Source organism: Taudactylus pleione, unplaced genomic scaffold, assembly GCF_031769625.1.
Source record: "Taudactylus pleione unplaced genomic scaffold, aTauple2 ptg000282l, whole genome shotgun sequence".
NCBI lineage: Eukaryota > Metazoa > Chordata > Amphibia > Anura > Myobatrachidae > Taudactylus > Taudactylus pleione.
The window spans coordinates 859,799-876,221 of record NW_028284684.1 but is presented as its reverse complement, the minus strand read 5'-3'; the positions used below and the strand labels follow the sequence as shown (position 1 = coordinate 876,221).

Here is a 16,423-nt window from a genome sequence, read left to right as displayed (position 1 = left end):
AGCGCCTTCTCATCAACAATATCTCCGGTTTGCTACACTGCAGTAACATTACTAATTTCGGGCTCTGCCATTAGGCCTTTCAACGGCCCCTCAAGTCTTTACCAAGATCATGGCAGTTATGGCGGCCTCTCTTCGTCGTCAAGGGATCAGACTGCTCCCATATTTGGACGATCTCTTGCTGTTGGCCAGCTCCTCAGAGACTCATCACCGCCATCTGCATGTAACCATTGCCTTTCTACAAATGCACGTTTGGCTGTTCAACTGGAAAATGTCTTCCCAGACACCCACTCAAAGGATGGGACATTTGGTTGCCCTCCTGGACTCTCGAGTTCAGAGAATCTTACTAACGGCGGACTAGATTCAGCACTGCAGCACAGTCTGCTTCACAATTGCAGAGTGTCGATTCACTCTGCAATGCAGGCATTGGGATCAATGGTGTCTACCTTCCACGTGGTGGAATTCGCCCAGTTTCACACCAGGCCCCTACAACACCTGATCCTCTCCAGGTGGAACAGGCTACCCCATCTTCTCAACTCCTAGACGATGAGCCTCCCCCCAGAGGTTTGTCTGTCCCTAGCCTGGTGGCTACAGACTTCCCATTTGAACCAGGGTCGTCCCTTTTGGAGCCCGAACTGGGCTCTCCTCACCACGGACGCAAGCCTCTGAGGGTGGGGAGCAGTAACTGACCAGCACTCCTTCCAGGGCCGATGGTCCCCAGTCAAGGCAGTGTTGCCAATCAACATCCTGGAACTTTGAGCCATCCACAGAACTCTCACTCTGGCTCAGAATATTCTGAAAAAAAGGCCAGTACATGTACAGTCCAACAACGCCATGGCTGTGGCCTATCTCAATCACCAAGGGGGCACTCGAAGTCAGTCAGCAATGACAGAAGTGTCCCGCATTCTCACATGGGCCCTAACGCAGTCTCCCAGCCATCTCCACAGTGTTCATCCCGGCGATTCTCAATTGGGAAGTGGATTTCCTCAGCCGTCACGACGTGCATGCAGGAGAATGGTCTCTACTCCAGACGTCTTTCAACTTCTGGTAGACAATTGGGGTTTACCATAAGTGGATTTCATGGCCTCAAGACAAAACAACAAACTTCCTGTTTATGGAGCCAGAACAAAGGACCCCGACGCAGCCTTCATAGACGCCTTGTCGGTGAAATGGAACTTCCATTTGGCATATCTCTTCCCCCCAATATCCCTACTTCCTCGAGTGCTTCGGAAATTGAGACGGGAGGGGGCACAGCCCTGTTGATAGCTCCGGCTTGGCCCAGACGTCATTGGTATTCGGATCTTCTAAGGCTCTCCATAGACGTTCCTCTTCAACTTCCCCTATGAGTAGACCTGTTGTCTCAGGGTCCATGTCTACATCTGGACCTAGGAGGGGCTCTAGACTGCACACCCTAATAGTAATGAAAGGTGCCATCATGCTGAGATTTCAAAGTGACATATACAAAAAACAGAGTTGCAGATGCACTATGCGATCATTACTGTATACATTTAAATTTATAATATAGAATTTCAGAGGTAGTTTGCATATCAATGGCCACTGATACGGCCTTTCATTACTATTAGGGTGTGCAGTCTAGAGCCCCTCCTTATACTCCATATTGTGTATTTATACACACATCTGAAGCCTGAGATTGCTCCAGTCTAGATTTTCACCCCTCCCCCACCCCCTCATGTGTTTTTAAGCAGGGACTTAGCATTTCACTGCACAAGGCACCAGGCATAATTACAAGTAAGTCATATTTATTTTGTTAGTATCAGTTTATTTGGGGTGAGCGTTTGGGTGTGGGGCCCCCTGAGCTGTGTCGGCTGGACCTCTCCAGGGCATCACCATTTAATACATATAGTCACTTTGTATATCACTTTCATGTTTGTTTATTATTTATGTATTTTTTCACACATATTCTACCCTTATCATTATTATAACACTTGTTAACTACTTTACACACCTGATACTTTAACACTTCACTGTCACCCTTTGTTTCGTGTGATGCCCTGGGGAGGTCTTTGGCTGAGCTGACTTTTTGGGTGCCCTGCGTCCCAGATGTAAACCCCAGAGTGTTAGGGACCTGCTCAATGAGGTGACCTTGACGCTGGTGGGCAGGCCCGTCACAGTGGCCATTGATATGCAAACTACCTCTGAAATTCTATATTATAAATTTAAATGTATACAGTAATGATCGCATAGTGCATCTGCAACTCTGTTTTTTGCATACATCTGGACCTAGACCGTCTGTCTTTAATGGCTTGACTCTTGAGACTCTTGGCTAAGGGATTCTCCGGCTCTGTGGTCCAGACCATGCTCAGAGCACGTAAACCGGCTCAGCCAGGATTTACCACAGAATATGGCATACGTATTTCCAATGGTGTGCTCCACGAAACTATGACCCTCAAGTCTTTTAAAGTGTCTTGAATTCTTGTCTTTCTTCAGGCTGGATTGGATCCAGGCCTCCTCCTAGAATCTGTCAAAGTGCAGGTTTCTGCTTTGTCTATTTGGTTTCAGCACATAATTGCTCCTATACCGGATGTTCACACCTTCATGCAAGGTGTTCTATGGATACAACCTCCCTTTGTTCTTCCTGTGGCTCCATGGGATTTGTCAGTGGTGCTCAAAGCACTTCAGGAACCTCCACTCAAACCCCTGGAATTGGTGTATGTCAAATGGCTCAATGCGAAGACTCTGGGGGTCATTCAGACCCGCTCACGAGTGCAGGACGCTCGCAAGCGGGTCGATGTTGCCCCACTGCGCATGCGCACGACGGAGGGAGCTCCGTTGTGCGCATGCGCGATACCCGGATAGCGACGGTCTCCACGTCGCTCCGGGTCTCGCACCAAAGGGGGCGTGCTGTCGATGTTGATTGACAGCACACCCCCTTTGGTGGGCGTGGCTGCCAGACGGAGGCGTTCCCATGGGAACACCTACCGTCTGAAGCCGGCCCCACTGACATCACTAGAGCCAAAATCACTCCAGGGCTTGCGGCAGCGAGACCCTACCGCAGGGTCTCCGTCGCAAGCCCGATGGTCGCGGTGGTCTTGACCATCGCGACCATCATCATGGACGCTCGCATAAGCTGTGGGTGGTCACCCACAGCTATGCGAGTGTCCAGGAGGACGCTCCATTTTCATGTAGGAGGGCCCTGATTCAGAGCGAGCGCTCTGGTCAGAGCGTTCGGCTCTGAATCAGGCCCTCTGTTTCTTCTGGCTATAGCGTCTGCCCGTAGGATATCGGATTTAGGGGTGCTTTCTTGTCGCTCCCTCTTTTTGATATTTCATTAGGACAGGGCTGTTCTTCGAACAAGCCCAGGCTTCCTTCCCATGGTGGTTTGTCGCTTCTACCTAAATAAGTAAATTGTGGTTCCGGCCTTTATTTCACCAGACCTCTCGGCAGGTGAGGCCTCTTTGGATGTGGTCCGTGCTCTAAAGATCTACGTGGACCATACTACTTCCATCAGGAAATCAGACTCCCTCTTTGTCCTATATGGATGAAAATGTGTGCAAGTCGCAAGGCGATGCAAAGAGGACGCACGAGGAGACTGTGTTGATTAATTCGATATGTGACACTTGTATATCTTTGTGTGACTTAGGACCTGATTCAGCAAGAAACGCAAGGGAGAGAACACACGCACTCGGCCGATGTTTTTGCACTGCGCATGCATATGCATTGCACTGCGCGTGCGCAAACTAGCCAGTGCGATCAGGTAAGGGTACGCAGACTACACGCATTGTGTACACAGACCATTCCGATATTGACTGACAGCAAGTGCTGTTTGTGGGAGGTGATGGGATGTGGTTGGGCGAACGCAGGCGTGCCTGTGCGTTGGGACACCGTTATATGGGCGTGCATAATTAAGGCAATGCGGCGGCATACACAGCCAGACAGCTCGATTCACACAGGAAGTGGCAAAAATCCTGCACAACATCAGGTCAGCCTCTATTGTGCGTATGATTCTGATGGTTCCCAATGTTACCGATGTACCCACTGTCTTGCAGACTACTCAGGCTTTGAGTAAAGGGAAGTGGGAAGCTTTGTGTAGTGCTGGGCGTCTGCATCTTATGCTGCGGTTGCCGTGCGTATGCATTGATTAGCATATACACGCAGCGGCCGAGTACATGCGATCTCTCACATGCATCCCTTGCTGAATCAGGCCCTTAGTCTCTCAATTAGCATACAATCTGCTTTTTTCCTACACCAAATTCCATTTACAGTCTCAGTCGCACACAGATATACATGTGTCACATACAGTATCAAGTTAATCAGCACAGTCTCCTGGTGCGTCCTAGGTGCATTGCATTGCAACTTAGACACATTTCTGCAGAAAAAAGACGTGCAACGCTAGCAGAGTAGCTCGGAACCTGATGGCTCACTCACACCAGGCATATTGTGCTGCATGGCATATTGCAGCTAGATGAGCAAGGACACATCTGTATTTAATGTACCTTATCTCTCCTTTTATGAAAATATTGTGGACATCCCAAATATACATTATGAATAATTATTTTATTTACATTTATGTATACATTTCTTATATGAAACATGTGACTTGTTTGTTGGACACATTAAATTGCCTAAATATGACATCCCCTGCTATGCAGCAGGATTCAGGTACTAGGAGAGAGCAAATGGTCAGGAAAGTTTGCCAGCGTAGTTAGATTGACCCCTGCTTTGCTTGCACACAAGGAGATAGGAACATAGGGCCTGATTCAGAGCCGCTCGTAAGCGGCCGCTCGTTCGTTCCGAGCGATGTTCTCACATCTGCGCATGCGTATGGGTTTTAGTACGCATGCGCGAACCATTCAGTGCGGTCAGAAATCGTGTGCTCGCAAAATAGCGAATGCTTGCTAATTTGAGTGACAGGATGAGGCGTTTGTGGGTGGTAACAGGGGAAGGTGCTTGAAAACGGGGAGTGGAGATCCGAACGCAGGTGTACCAAACGGTCAAAATGGGCGTTTAATGGGTGTGCATAATTAACAAAGCAGCGTCATCGACCACGTCAGTTGGGTGTCTTTTAGCCAGAACTGCTCGCATGATTGCAGTAGGAAAATGCAACCACAAGAATAGCGAGCAGTTCATTCGCCTTTCGATGTACTCGATTAATCTAATAAATAGCGGAGATGACGTATGATGCGAGCGGCCAGGGGGCGTTTTTTACAAAAAAACGTCCGCATGTTTTGTTCGCTCGTTCAGACATTAGAGGCGTCAACAGACCGCAAAGAGCGAACGGTCAATTTAAATAGCCAGCCCCTTTTTCTGGACGAGCGAGCGCAAATAGCGTCCGGCTCTGAATGAGGTCCATAGTATTTATATTAGAACCCTTGCATGTTGGATAATCATTTATATATTTGTATTTTTAACTCTTGATTAAGTCATAATCATTACACCGCCCATACCCGAATAGTGTCATTTTCTTCCCTTGGACCCGCCTTCTTAGTACAAGTGAAGTTGAGTTTGCACAAAAAATTTAACTATTGGCACATGTACTGTAACATAATATATGTTATGTTGATGTACTGAAATAAAAGCTAAAAATTATTACTATGCATTGGGTTCTCGAGTGCTAAGAAAGAGGGGAGTTAAGGAGAGAAAACGCAACTCCACAGATACAGGGGTTACGTAGTTAAGTTTTTAAGGGTCTTTTGTATACAGTGATTTGTACTTTCACTCTTAAGTTTGAATTATAATTGTCTTTTGTTTCTTAATACCCATAATGCCAGCTACTTTGCATGTAGTTTTAGACACCTTTCATGTCAAGCTGTGCAGTCCAAAGCCCCTTTTGCTGTTATCAATCTACATTTTGCTCACATATAATGCTTTGCTATTAAATGTATCCAGTAGAAAGCTGCATAATACATATGACTGATTATCATTTTTTATTATACAGAACCCAGATCTGTCGCTATTTGATCTACTGGGACTGGAGAATAAAATGACACGTTATGAAGCCCAGGTGCTGCCTGTCCAGAAGGTGACTAGAAGGCTAATGGAAGAAATTTATAGCTCTCCTGACATTGCTTCTCGTCCCAACCCGGTTAAAATTAAACCTAGCAGGTATATGACATTCAAATATACACTATATATTGGCCACTTGTTGTATTATGTTCTTGCAGAATCAAAGATTATTTTGGTGTGTTTAAGATTTTAAACGAAAATTATATCACAACAAATGTTCTATGCATTTCTAAGCTTGTGTCTTGTACCAGTTACTGGCTATGAACTGTGGGACTAGGCTTTATCAGTAAGTTAGAGAGAATGATGAGATAAGATATTCCGTTACACTTTTTTAGCAGAGCTGCAATGAAAATATAGTCTGATGTTGGGTCAAAGGCATTAATGGGATGATCTCTCGGGCCTCCACCCAGGTGTTTGTCTGCCTTACTCCTTCCATGACATTTCTTCAAAAGCAGAACCTATCGTGTGAGTCGGCAGCTCTAGCAGATAATTATTATTATTATTGTTTATTTATATGGCGCCACAAGTGTTCCTCAGCTCCTTACAAAGTATATAAACAAATAAGTGAACAAGAAGCCAGTGACTTACAGTATAATACAATGCAGGGCAAGGACATGGTTTATATACATTGCTGCATTAACGATCATAACACTCGAATCAGCAACAGAGCATAAGCAACCAAGTATTATTTATTTATTTATTTATTAACAGTTTCTTATATAGCGCAGCATATTCCGTTGTGCTATACAATTGTAAGCATTAATAGAACAAAACTGGATAATAATAACAGACAGATATATAGGTAGGAAGGCCCTGCTCGCAAGCTTACAATCTATAGAATTAGGGGCCCTAGTGGGGAGTAAGGAGTAGATGGAAGTATAAGTAAAGAGAAGCATAAGAGGGTAGATGGCCCTGCTCGTAAGAGCTTACATTCTAGGGGAGGGGCAGACAAACAGGCGTGACACAGATGGGTGGGGTAGACAGGGAGGAAGGAGCATGTAGCAGTGGGTTAGGATGAGAGCAGGAAGGTATTGATGAAGTAATGGGTCTTGAGAGCCCGTTTGAAGGTGGAAGTCAGGTCCATATAGGAGGAGGTTACAGTAGTCCAGTGTGGAGTTGACAAGTGAGGGTATGAGGGTTTTAGTAGCATCCTGGGTGAGAAAGGATCTGATCTTGGAAACATTTTTGAGATGGAAATGGCAGGACTGCGGGAGGTACTGAATGTGTAGTTTGAAGTAGAGGGAGGAGTCCAGGATAACTCCAAGACAGCGCACTTTGGGACTGGAGGAGATAGTTGTACCATCAATTGATAAAGAAATAGTGGAAAGTGAGGTTAAGTGAGAGGGTGGGAAGATGATCAGCTCAGTCTTAGACATATTGAGTTTAAAAAATTGCTGGGACATCCAAGATGGGATAGCATATTGAAGGTCAAAAGAGCTGATTAGTTCACCTAGTACAGAGGGAGAATAGCAGAGGTCCAAGAAACAGCCTTGGGGAACACCTATTGTAAGAGAATGTGGGGGGGGGGGGGAGTCATGAGAGGAGACAGAGAAGGATTGGTCAGAGAGGTAGGAGGACAGCTAGGAGAGGGCTAGTGTCACGATACCAAGTGAGTAACGGATTTTCAGGAGGGGAGAGTAGTCGACAGTGTCTAAAACAGGAGTGAGGTCGAGGACAGTGAGCAGAGAGTAGTGGCCCTTGGATTTGGCAGCAACGAGGTCATTGCTGACTTTCTTGAGGGCAGTTTCAGTGGAGAGAATGGAAGCCAGACTGAAAAGGATTAAGGTTTTGGAGTAGGAGGAAAAAATTGGTAAGGTGGTTGTTGACAATACAAGATGGTATTAGTCAGCCAAGTTCTGGAGTGGGATGTCATACTGGAAGAGTTTTTAGACTGCTCACATGGTTAATGCTGTTCTTCTCTGAGTGACCTTTCTGATAACATTGAACTCCCTTTTTACTCCTGGTTTCCTGTCCTTTCAGCTGGCAGCAGTTAGGCTGACTACTAAATTTGTGTTTTTAATATTATAGTGGGTGATATTCTAGGTCTCCTCTTTGACTCTGGATGCTGGTCTTCTTCAGGAAAGAGGTGGTTTTGCCCTCGGCTGCAGATCAGCTATTTTCCCAGATCAGCTATTTTCCACTACTCCCTTGCGAGCTTAAAAAGGTAAAATCCAATGGAGTTCCCGTCAGCCTGGTGGTTCTCTAGTGGTCATGGTACACCGATATCCTCAGCATGGTGGCAGATCATCATTGACGATTACCCGTCTACCTGGATCTGCTCAGTCGCCCCTTTCTATATTTTTCCAGTGCGAGTTGGCCGCCATCTCTGAAGTTCAGAGTTTTCTGCATGGTGTTCTACAGGTCCAGCCACTCTTTGTTCCTCTGGTTACAGCAGCGATGCTAATAGTGTACAACTCTGAATGAGGCCCTGTTTGTATTAAAATTACATTTGGGTTATTAATACTTGACTTTCAGGTTTTTTATACTAACATTTCCTATTCAGTGATGCATTTTTTAGAAAGTGATCCCCAAACTCATGTGAGAATCTCTTACAATCTATTAATTTTATTTTGAAATACAATTATTTTTTCTTTGATAAATCTTGGGATGGCCACGAGAATCAGGTTTGCCCCAAGTTTTGGCAATCTCTATAAAGGTCTTATCAGTGCTCATCCGGTTCACTTTGGTAGCTATATTCAAGGGAAGTTGCCCTGTTGGTTCTTTAAGATGTCCACAAGAGAGTCTGGCGAGCTTTCCTGAACATGAGAGATTGGTGACGGAGAAGAGGGACTCAACTGAGCAGTTGTGGGTGACAGCCACCTTGACTGCAGTGCACACGTTCACAAAACTTGACAGATACTATTTTTGAACGTAAGGTGATATGCACTGCAACTTTTATGTGTATCCTCCCTTAATTACAGCTTTGGAACATCCCCGTGGTATTCCAGTGTCCTCCAATGGATGATTAGAGAAAATGGAATTTTTGTACATGCGTTAAATCTTTTTCTCTCAGTCCTTTGGAGGAAACTGGACGCCCACCCTTTATGCACTGTGTTTGTGTGTCAGTGCTTTATTTTCACTTTTTTTTCTCTCTCTTGTTCTTTACTCCTGGCCTTTCCCTTCGAGCTTTGTAAGACAAATACTGAGTTCCCATACAGTCAATGGGTATTGAGAGGGAGAAATGTAATTTTTTTTTTGCTGGAAAATTTAATTCAACCAAATTCCCTGTCACCACACACTATGCCCCATGGTAATCCAATGTGCCCCAATGCACTTGAGAAAAAGATTTAATGTATGTACAAATTTTATGATGTAGGATGTCTGTATCTGTATAAGAACGGAAAGACGAGAGGCGTGGCCACGGCAGCAATAGTGTAGGACACAGGGACTCTGAGCTCTCCGGCTGATAATCCTGCTTACCCCTCCTGAGACCCCTATATCAACGTTACTACCCTGCTGTCTCTCACATACCTTGCCAGGAACCTGCTGACTTGGTTGGAGCTGTGTGGAGTGAGGAGAGTGGCTCTTGAGGGCCTCCATTGCATTCCCTGGGCCTGCCTGTCTTTATATCCTGTAACTCCAGAGCTGCACCCAGGCCTCTCAACTCCTGTTGGCTTCTGTATTACGCAACCTATCTGTGCCTGACAAGGGGGCTTTGCTGGGAGCTTCTGGTCTGCTTCTCCTGCCTGGCTTGTGTTTAGAGTCAGGGTCAGGGAGGTTATCTCTGAGTCTGATGCTGCCAGAGTTCTGCCAGACATCACTATTTCTCCCTGCTCTGTGTGAAGAACTGTCAGCTCTGCAACTGTGGGACTCAGCAACACTTCTCTTCCTGTGAGTGATTTTAAGTTTGGAGGGATCTCTGCCTGTTGCTGCTGCTGTGTCACTACCTGTGCATTTATATATTATAACTTGTCTCCTACATTATTCTCCTACATTATATTAATACTATGGGGAAAAGAGGTCATGATGCTGCTGCTGCTGCTGCAAAACTGGAACGCTTTGCCCATTCCTCCACTCCTGTGCCCCCAGTGTGTTGTGATCCCCAGGGTACATCCAAGTCTGTGACCCCACCTCCCCCTGCTGCATCTCTCATTACGACATTAAATAGGCCTTTTTCTGATATTCCAATATTTATATTTCTATAATAGTATTTATGTTGTGATATTGGTTGGATATTGTTCTATGTCTCGCTTCCCTTACTGAGTATATTTCTTTTTTTTCTGGTAGGGTTTTTCTTTTTTATTCGTTGTTTATGTTGATATTTCGGTCAAAATATGGCCGGAGAGTTCCGTTGCATTGGTGGTTATTTTTATCCCAGTTCCTTTTACACCTATAAGGATCGAGTAGTTGTATCCTGTGGGTTTTAGTGTAGTTTAGTTTAGTTTTGGGTTTAAGTATGCCTAAGTTCGGGTGGGTATACAGGGTGGGGGGTGGCTTTGGATGGGTTGTCCAGTTTTTTTCTTACAAATGTTTTTCTTTATTTTTTCTTTACCACACTATTTTCAAGGTAACTTCAATTATGCTTTATAGTTCAATGTATTACAATGGTGAAACTCTTAACATGGAATGTCCGGGGGGTTAATGATCGTTTAAAGCGCTCTTTGGTCTTTAAAATGATTAAGCAATATGGGCCTGATATTTCTTGTCTAATGGAGAAGCATTTGGTCGGGAGTAAGGTACTAGCTCTTAAAAGACCATGGGTGGGATGGGCTTATCACTCCTCACATACTTCATCGTCCAGGGGTGTCTCCATTCTTATTAATAAATCTGTCCCTTTTTCTTTTACTGCAGTCCAAACTGACCCTTATGGCAGATATGTGTTTCTGGATTGTGTACTGTATTCTAAGCCCATTTTATTGTTAGCAGTGTACATCCCCCCTCCTTTTTCATATGCTGTTTTAAAAAAAGCTGCTGAATTTGTGGCCCGTTCTCCAGATACGCCAGTGCTCTGTTTGGGAGACTTCAATAATATAATGGACCAGTCTATGGATAAGTGGCGTGAGTCTTCAAGTTCTCTTTCTAAAGGTGGTGAGGGCTTTGCTAAGTTTGTAACTGATTTGGGATGGGTTGATGCGTGGCGAGTTAAACACCCTGGAGTACAACAATTCTCCTGTTTTTCCTCCACGCATCACTCTTTCTCTAGATTGGATTTGGCCCTGGTGTCCCCATCTGTTGTACCTAATATAACCAACATTGAATATAAAGCCAGAGGAATCTCAGATCACTCCCCACTTCAAATGGGTGCAGGTTCAGAGCTGGAAGTTATGTGGGATGGCTATTTTACTGACAATGTGGGATCTGCCTCTGTAGCTAATGTTTGGGACGCCTTCAAGGCCTATTTACGTGGGTCTCTGATCAAAAGGGTAGCAGAATTAAAAACATTTTACAGGGAAAAAGAACGTGTTTTGGAGATGGCCTGTAGAAATCTTGAGTTGGATTACTTGGGGGACAGGTTGGAATCTTCACGTTTAAAATGGTTGACTGCACAGACAGAGTGGACTGATCATTTAACAGATAGAATGAACCGTAGACTGTTATTCCGTTCTCATTTATATTATATGCAGGCTGACAGAACTGGTAGTTTTCTGGCACACTTGGTTCATGCTGATCGTCCTTCTGCTGTTGTCTCGGAACTAATTGGGCCTGAGGGTTCTATGGTCACATCTACACAAGATATAGAGGTTTTTAGTTTATTTTATAAAAACTTATATCAAACACAGTTGACTGAGGATGTGAATGCTTTGTCATTATATGTTGCTTCTGCTAGGCTTCCAAAATTGTCATCCGAGGCTCAGGAGTATTTAGATGCCCCGTTGACCCTGGAGGAGGTAGATGCTGCGATTAGTTCCTTTCCCGGTAACAAGGCACCCGGATCTGAGGGGATTCCCATAGAGATATATAAAAAACATGCTCGTATCTTTGTTCCAAGACTTTTAGATCTGTTTAATGGGCTCTATGAAAAGAATTTGTTCTCTCCATCTATGTCTGAAGCCATAATTGTTGTGCTCCCTAAACCCGGGAAGGACCCTAGATACCCCGATTCCTATAGGCCAATTTCTCTAATTCCCACAGATGCCAAAATTTTGGCTAAGATCCTTTCTATTCGGCTAAACACTGTTATTACTTTGGTTATTCACCCAGACCAATCAGGATTTATGCCAGGCAAGTCGACGTCGGAGAACATTAGAAGGCTGTACACTCACTTACAGGCCTCCCATGGAGAGGAATCGTCCTCTGTTATTGTGTCATTAGATGCTGCAAAAGCATTTGACTCTGTGGAGTGGCCCTTTCTGTGGGAGGTCATGTTATGTTTTGGGTTTGGGCCGGTGTTCTTGAAATGGGTAAAACTTATGTATGCGAACCCTACTGCCAGGGTGTCAGTGAATGGGTTTATCTCCCCATCCTTCCCCCTGTCTCAGGGCAAAAGACAGGGTTGCCCCTTGTCCCCAACCCTGTTTGCATTGGCTATTGAGCCGTTAGCCTGTATTATACGTTCTCACCCTGATATTATAGGTCTACAATTGGGTAATAGTATGGACAAAGTTTCCTTATATGCAGATGATTTATTACTTTTTTTGTCTGACTATGTAACAGCTATGCCTGTGGTTCTTCAAGTCATAGAACAATTTGGAATTTTTTCTGGTCTTAAGATAAACTGGGACAAATCATCTATCCTTCATCTTAGGGGTTGTATCCGACTGTTCCCATTATCACCCTCCCTCTCTGTTGGGTAAATAAATTTAAATATTTAGGTATCTGGATAACTAATTCCCCAAAGGACTATATAGTATTGAATGTTGAGCCCCTGTTTGTCTACTTAAAGGGCAAACTTCAGTCCTGGCGCCGGCTCCCTCTTACCGTTACTGATAGAATTAACTTAATCAAGATGGTGGTGCAGCCAAAATTTGTGTACGTTTTGCAGCATTCTCCTGTTTTTATTACAGATACATTGTTTAGGCGTTTGAATAGTCTTCTTTCTTCATTGGTCTGGGTGAATCGTCGACCGCGTATTCAATTGGCAGCTCTGACCCGATCTAGGTCTGGGGGAGGTTTGGCTCTTCCAAATGTCAAATTTTATTATTATGCGGCGCAGATGGCACATATACGGTTATGGCTTCAAGATGACTCCCCTAATGCCCTGCATGTTTTGTTGGTTTCTCAGATTTTCCCTAACTTTACACCATTACAGGCCTTGCTTGCGGGTAGAATTATACAGAAAGGCCCTCCCCTGTTGATGCAAGCTATTAAGATATGGAAATTGGTATCTAGTATTCTACAGTTTACGGGATTAGATCCAGACACTTCTCTATGTAGTTATCGTATATTACCTGAACTGGCCTCTTTGCAGCTTGAGGTGACATGGGGTTCTAAGGGTGTAACTACATTGGGTCATTTATATGACACTTCAATTCTTAAATCTTTTGCGCAACTCCAAGAAGCTCATCATCTCCCTCAATCATATTTCTATAGATAATTACAATTACGGCATGCTCTCTCGGCTCAATTTTCAGATGGCCCTCCTCTAATTCAAATATCCCCATTGAAGTCATTCCTTTTATCTTTAGGTCCCCGGAAGACGCTTTCTTACTTATACTCCTATATATTGTCTTCTTATCATAAGGATAGTTTACCACATCTTAGATCAAAGTGGGAGAGAGATATTGGCCTTATAAGTGATACGGAATGGGATAATGCTCTAGAAGCTCCTCGTATTTCCACGACTTCTATAAGATTTCAACAGATTCAACTGTTTATTCTACACCGTACCTATTTAACTCCTGTTCGTTTGTTAAAATTTGGGGGGAGAGCATCTGACATATGCCCTAAGTGTAAAATTAGTAGCGGTACTTTCTGGCACCTTCTATGGGATTGTCCGGTGGTTAGCATTTTTTGGAATAAGGTTCTGAGAGTTTTGTCCAATACAGGTATTGCTCCCACTTTAGCTACGCCATTGACGTGCTGTTTAGGCTCTATGGACGATGAGGTAGTGGACAGATATCTTAAGCAATACATTGTCAATTTGTGTACACTAGCTAAGGTATGTGTGGCTCGGTCGTGGATGGCTCCTACAGGACCAGATTATAATGCTTGGCTGTCCTTGGTCCGTACCACTGTTGAACATGAAAAACATGTGTTTATTTATCGCAAAGCTGAGAAGAAGTATGAACGTATCTGGAGCAGTTGGCTTAAATCCTGTTATGCCCGTGCACTGCCTAATGATTGACCGGTATATTATTGTTAGGATAATGAGGTAGATTATTACTTTGTTGGAGGTAATGTGCTGTGTGATAAGTTGAGAGCAGAATTTATTGGGATCTAGTTGATTTTGCCAATTTTTCAGGTGTTATTTTTGACAATATTCCAATATTTGTATAGTGTGGTAATTTTTTTATTTATTTATTTATTTTATTTTTTTTTAATGTATTTTATGTGTATGTATATATATATATATATATATATATATATATATATATATTTTTTTTTTCTCTATGTTTATTGTTTTGGTATACAGATTAATATTATATTTTTTATAAGCAATGGATCTGGGATGCAGTTTGTAGATCTAGGTTTTATATTCCAGATACTGTTATTTGATTGTGCATTTATGTGTATGTGTATGTATATATAATTATATATATATATGTGTGTGTATGTATGTGTGTATATATATATATATGTATATATTATTTATTATTTTTTATATTTTTTTTTTTATTATTTATTTTGTTTGGTTATTTGTTAATGTATATCTATAAACCAATAAAAATTTACTCAATTTAAAAAAAAAAAAAAAAAAGAACGGAAAGACGAAGGTATGCAGAGACTAATGAAGTCTATCACTCATAAAATAATGTATACACAACGCAGCCTGACAGACTTTAAACATGGAATTGTTGTTGGCGCTCACAGCAGTGGTGTGAGCATTAATAACTGCCGCACTCAAACAATTGGTAAGTTGTTTGAGTGCGGCATTTGCTAAAGTGTACACAGAAGTTGATCAGCAGGCAAAAACTGAGCGCAAGGCCTGTGGTTGTAAATGGCTATTGGATAATTGAGCATAACGGACAGCGGGCACACCGTTTCGGTCCAGCAGGCGAGCAACAGTGTGTCAACTTACAGATAATATGAATCAGTAACCAATTCAGATGGCCTTTCAGAGAACATTGGACTACTCCATCGCATGGGCTACAGTTAAAGAAGGCCTCTCCATATGCCATTGGTGTCTTCTGCAAACAGGGTGAAACACCTCCAGTTTACTCAGGAATTGGACAGTAAATGATCAGAAACAGGTCATGTGGTCTGACGTTTTCAGTTACACCATGCAGATGGTAGGATGAGGATATGCAGACAACAGCATGAAATCATAGATCCGTCTTGCATCATTATGACTCTTCAATCTGATGGAGGCAACTTTATGGTATGGGGCAGATTTTCATTCTGCTCCATTGAACCACAGACTGCACAATGGTACATTTGCTCTGAGATAGCTAACCTCCACATAAAGATGTATGTTGATGAATGCATTCTTTTAATTTATTGGGATGACTCAATCTCATTTATTGACCAGTTCTTTGATTTGTGTTGAGCAACATCTGACCACTTAAGGTTATTTCAATAACATTGCCCACCAAGTGCACCCAGTGAAGTTGATGGTTATTCACATGGAGATGGATACTACCAGCAATGCTTCATTTCACAGGGCTAACATTGAACATGTATAGTTTGAGGAGCATAAGCATAACCAAGACTTTTCTATGCTACAGTGGCCTCCTCAATCCCCAGATCACAATCCCATTGAACATTTGTGGGATGAGGTAGAAGGGAGGATCTGACCATCAAACCTTCAGGACTGGAAGATGCAGTTCATCACATTTGGGCTAATATTCCCCGCAAAACATACCAACAGCTAGTAGAAACAATGCCTAGAAGAATTCAAGCTGTATTAAGGGCAAAAGGTGGTCCAGCAAGGTACTTACCTGATGGTCACAATAATTTGACCACTCAGTGTATATTTTTGTTAATATTGCAAAAGCAATTACTTTGATGACTGAATATATAATACAATATAGAATCCACATGCCCAACTACTACATTAATCAAGTACTATTATCTGTGTGATAACAGGTTTTTGGATTGATACAGAACAGCATGAGCCTATTAATGAATATAAACTGCGTGATGCTGCTGTCTTATCGCCCAACTGGGCCACCCCCACAATTTCTTGAACATTTTTCTGCCTGGCTCCCTCACTTCCTATCCTCTGACATCTCCATCATAATCATGGATGATTTCAATATCCCTATTGACAGTCTACAATTTCATGCTTCCTAACTACTCTCTTTAACCTCCTCTCTCTGCCTCTCCTAATGGACTGACTCCTCCACTCATCAGGTTGGTCACTGCCTTGATCTTGTATTCACCAGACTATGGTCCTGATTCAGACCCGCTCGCTGCCGCAGGC

At 43.3% G+C, this 16,423-nt stretch overlaps 1 protein-coding gene across 3 annotated transcripts in view; it reads left to right on the top strand.

Annotated features, from left to right (window-relative positions):
* EP400 (E1A binding protein p400) overlaps window positions 1-16,423 on the top strand; it is a 181,518-nt gene that overhangs the window by 87,358 nt on the left and 77,737 nt on the right. For all 3 annotated transcript variants that reach the window (XM_088482079.1, XM_088482077.1, XM_088482080.1), the window contains one exon: window positions 5,894-6,060. In XM_088482079.1, the coding sequence (XP_088338205.1) occupies window positions 5,894-6,060 (167 nt within the window). The remainder of the gene's footprint in view (window positions 1-5,893; window positions 6,061-16,423) is intronic.